The following is a 4,528-nucleotide window of genomic DNA, read 5'->3' as shown; positions in this document are numbered from 1 at the left end:
ATCAATTTAGCCTCAGACGAAGTTACAACAAGGCCATGCATCGATTTTGGGGATGAGATTGTACATGTGGAACTAAGTTCTTGTGATCAGCAGAAGTCTTCAGAAAAAGCGTCAGCTGAAGTTGAGGTGTCAATGTCAGTTAATGACAGAAGCTACTTGACATTCGCTATTGATCAGAAGGTTATTATATATGAAGGTGAGTTACTAATTGTCAAAGTTCATTAATAACTTTTAACCTTAGATTAAGTCACTTTTCGAGCGATCAATATTCTGCTGTAATTGAAACAATTCCGAAATTGATTTTGTTAAAATTAAACGTTGCTTATTTTGATACAAGTACTTGAATCGCCTTTAAAATTGTTTATTTTTGTCAAACTAATTTCTATGTTTATTCCTTGTCATTTAAAATTTGTTTGTCTATTCTTTTTCTAAATTAAATTTTTTTATTACTTTTTATATACACTATGCTAATAAGGGAAGACATTTTACAATGTTGAAATAATCCAAACGGATACGAATAATAACTGTTGGGAGAAGACTTTGAACGAGCAATAAGTTCCCGCCCTTCTAGAGGGCAGCCCCCGGTTGGCGGCGCGACTCGGCGCACTACGCGTGCGTGCGGGCATCAGTGGTGCTCACAAGAGCCTCGATCACCATCGTGTTCAGACGTGTCGGTTACGGTTTAAGTTACAGAGTGTGATATACTTATATATAATAAAGACAGTATTCAGAGTGTACAAAGACCAAGATTGTTGTGTTCCCTGCTCATCTCACCACATTTCAAGTCGTCCCTGATTATATTTCCAATAGGTTATGGGCCCAGGGCACGATTCCCCTGCGTGAGGAACATAGCACGAAAGTGTATATACGAAGTGTGTGAGACGCCGGCGAAGGGCATAGAAAGAGATAGAAGCATTTAGAAGATTAGAGAGTGAGTAAACAATATTCCTCGTTGCTGACGAGCAAAACGAGAGAATTCTCAGTTAATAAGAATGTTCGTTCGATAAATACTGTTACAAGGAGATAGATGTTTTTGCCATTTTTCTCGAGAAATAGAAATAGAGGTAATAATGGTAATAAGAGAATTAGAGAATAGATGTGTAAAGTGTAATAAAGAAGTAGAGAATAATGAAGAAAAAAGAGATAGAAAAATGCCGCTTGGTAGCAAGTCGGCGACGTGCGCGTGCAAGTCCGATCGTGAACGGCGAGAGTCATTTCTTTTAGCGCGCGGAATTTTTGGCGCGCGGAAGTCCGATCGTAGACGGCGAGAGTCATTGTTTTTGGCGCGCAGAACTTGTTGCTGGGCACGCACAAACACATAATCGATTTCGACTAACAACATGGCATCGATGCTAGATGGCTAGATTACGATACATGTAAATGTATGCGTATGTATAAAAACTCTATATGACTCTATATGAGTATATTTTTTTTGAAATCGATATGTATCGGGTCGGTAATTGAGCATGACTTGCTGTGCGGTGTAGCTTGATTACTGTTTAGGGAAGCCGCGTAAATTTGTATGGGCCCCGTGCGTGTGCGTGATCAACCCGAGCTCCCATAGATCTTTTCAGCAGTGCTGGGGATCGCAACGGACAGTGGTGTGCGCGTGCGGATAGTTCTGCAGAGGCGCGTGGTTTTCTCGCTTTGGGGTTATTGTGAATTGCAGTGCGTTCTATATAGCCTCATAAGCATTAAATTTTTATCGCTGAAAGAGATCTAGTGATAGAAATTGTAAATTATTATTTGTCAATACGAATGTTGGTTTATCTTGTCAAAAGAGGAATGCTAATGTTCAGTTGATATTTAAATTCCGATATAGATGGAAGAAGAAAAAAGCCAAGATGCGCTGGTCGACTACGACAGCGATAGCAGCTTTATCACGGTAATAGATAGAGAAGCAAAAGACAAGAAGGAGACTGAAGCAAAGGGTGCAATCCCGAAACGCGGCAAACCAAAAATAATAGAAAACATAGATGTGAATAGAGAATGGGCTGAAAATCGTCCTGTACTACCTATAGGGACAAAGATACTTTACGAGAAACAAGAAAAGATGGTTGAGAAAATGGACAATTCGATGCAGATGCTGGATAAAGTAATGAAAAAGGCCACCGAGATGATGGAGAATATGGTGGAAGTCTCCCGTTTAAACTTAGAGAAAGAAAAAGTTAAACTTAGACGTTTAGAGGTGAGCAATAAAGATACCCAAAGTTCAGTAGAAAACAGTAAACAAACGGTTAAAGAACTAGAGGTAGAGTCTAAAAAGAGAAAATTAAATGAAATAACAGTCTGTTCAGCCGAAAAAGATAGGAGTTTAGAGACAATGAAAAGAGCTATAGAATTGGAATTGAATAGTCAAAGGTTGCATATTAGAAGAGAATATAAGCTGACGCAAAAATCCAACTTTGATCTTTGGATGGATTATTTAAAATCTGAGTTAATGAATAACGAGTTGTTAGACGTAATAGATTCAAACATTAAGTCCAGAAAATCTCTCCGAACTAAAAGTTGCCAAGAGAAAAAGTCTAGTTAGAGATATAATAATCAATCATTTAGATGAAAACTATCATAAAAGGATTCTACATGAAAAAGATCCGAAAGAAATTTTGAAGAAATTGAGAGGATATAAAAAGAGTGAAGTAAACGTTACTCATGCATCGGTACGAGCTAAACTCTATCAAATTAAAATGAGAAAAGACGAAAAAGTAAGTGATTTTTGTGAACGCTTTGATTCAATAATTAGAGAATATGAATCATGTGAAGATGCGGTACCCCTCGCAGAACAAGAGATTAGATCTGCACTTTATCAGGCTGTGTCAATTAATGTACCAGAGCTGAGGAATGTAGATTTAATTAGAAGACAAACTAATCTTAGAGAAATGAACATAGATGAAATAAAGTCTTTTATGATGCAGTTAGAAGCAGAGACTAAAAACGAGAATAGAGAAAAATTAGAGAAACCCGAAGTCAGGGTACAGAGGGCTGCTGCAGAAGAGAACATGAAACAAGTGAAATGCTACAGATGCAACCGAATGGGTCATATGGCAAAGGACTGTCCACTAATAGAATTTGGTGCCTGGTTTTGTTACTACTGCCAGGAAGTACGAGGTCACAAGGGTGATAATTGTCCGAGTGCCGAAGCCCAGGCGAACAGAGCTAGAGGAAAAAGGTATTTAAATAAAACCGTTAATAAAAACAAAGAAAAAGAGTAGATTTGTGCAAAAAGGCACAAAAAGAGTAGATAACAAAGGGAAAATAACCAAGATACAACCAGCTGAGAAACCTATATCAACGAAAACAGCAAATGAAGGAGAATCAGAAGAAGGTAAATAATACATGGTTAAATTAATAGAAGATAGAGATAGTTCAAAAGAGGTAGTCAATTTTACTGCAGATTCGGGTGCTACGGATCATATTGTGAATAAGAATTTTATTCTGTCAAAGTTTGAAAAATGTAAAGATAGAGTTATTAAATGCGCGAATAAAAATGAGCTTGCAAACATTTCAATAGATGGTAAAGGAGATCTTACGCTAATAACGAATGAAAAAGAAAAGAGAGTCATTAAATTAACAAATGTAATTGCAGCAAAGAAAGTATCCAAAAATTTACTATATCTAAGAAAGTTGGCTGATGCAGGATTCAGTATTTATTTAGATAATAAAGTGTTTAAAGTTTACAATAAACTGACAAATAAAATAGTTTTTAAAGGAATTTACAGATGTAGAGCAGAAATTGTTCCACATAGTGAGCTTCCTGAACAATCGCAAGCAAACATTCAGACCAATGAATTATCAATTTCGGAGGGTGTGGTATTATTATTCGTGAACGATAGTTGGCAAAACTAGTTAGTTAGTTATATTTATTTCTCAAGCTTGGTACTATTGTTAATGAGCGACTTGCACGCCTCTCGTGCTAGATTACATAGCGACTTACTCAGAAAGATATCTAAGTTATTATACCGACTACTCACTGGATTTCCTGTTTGTAAAAGCCTTAATAAAGAAGGTTAATTAACACTACAGAGGGAGAGTTAAATGAGAGGGATAATGTTGGCTCTGCGATTGGGAGGGAGAATGAAGGAGAGCTCACAAATGTGAACGAAAATATAGAACACAATAATGCTGAACTCGATCAAGTCATTAAGTTAGAAGATATACAGACAATAGAGAATATAGAAGAAATGTGTGAAAGCTCAGTAATTGAAAAAGTAAAGAAACTAGAGAAAATAAATGAAGTGATGTTATGGCATGTTAGATTAGGTCATGCATCGTTAAACTATCTAAAACAATTACAAAAAGTAGAAAAAAGATTAGAGAATGTAAAGTTTGATAACTTTATATTAGAGTGTGAAGTATGTATAATGGCAAAGATGGCAAAACTGCCGTTTAAAGAAAACAGAAATAGAGCACAGAGACCACTACAGGTAATACATACGGACATCATAGGTCCAATAAAACCTACATCCTATCCAGGACAAAAGAGGTTTATAATCACTTTTATAGATGACTATTCTAGATTAGCAAAAGC

General features: G+C 36.4%; 1 protein-coding gene across 1 annotated transcript; it reads left to right on the top strand.

Annotated features, from left to right (window-relative positions):
* Nucleotides 1-1,822: 1,822 nt before the first annotated feature.
* On the top strand, nucleotides 1,823-3,212 carry LOC112454402. The gene is made up of 2 exons (XM_025015778.1): nucleotides 1,823-2,188; nucleotides 2,916-3,212. Exons 1-2 carry the CDS (start codon nucleotides 1,823-1,825, stop codon nucleotides 3,210-3,212), a joined length of 663 nt encoding a protein of 220 aa, XP_024871546.1.
* Nucleotides 3,213-4,528: the final 1,316 nt, after the last annotated feature.

Source organism: Temnothorax curvispinosus, unplaced genomic scaffold (assembly GCF_003070985.1).
Source record: "Temnothorax curvispinosus isolate PA1 unplaced genomic scaffold, ASM307098v1 QBEX01005029.1, whole genome shotgun sequence".
Classification (NCBI taxonomy): domain Eukaryota; kingdom Metazoa; phylum Arthropoda; class Insecta; order Hymenoptera; family Formicidae; genus Temnothorax; species Temnothorax curvispinosus.
The sequence above is the reverse complement of the archived record's forward strand: the minus strand, read 5'-3'. Positions and strand labels throughout refer to the sequence as shown.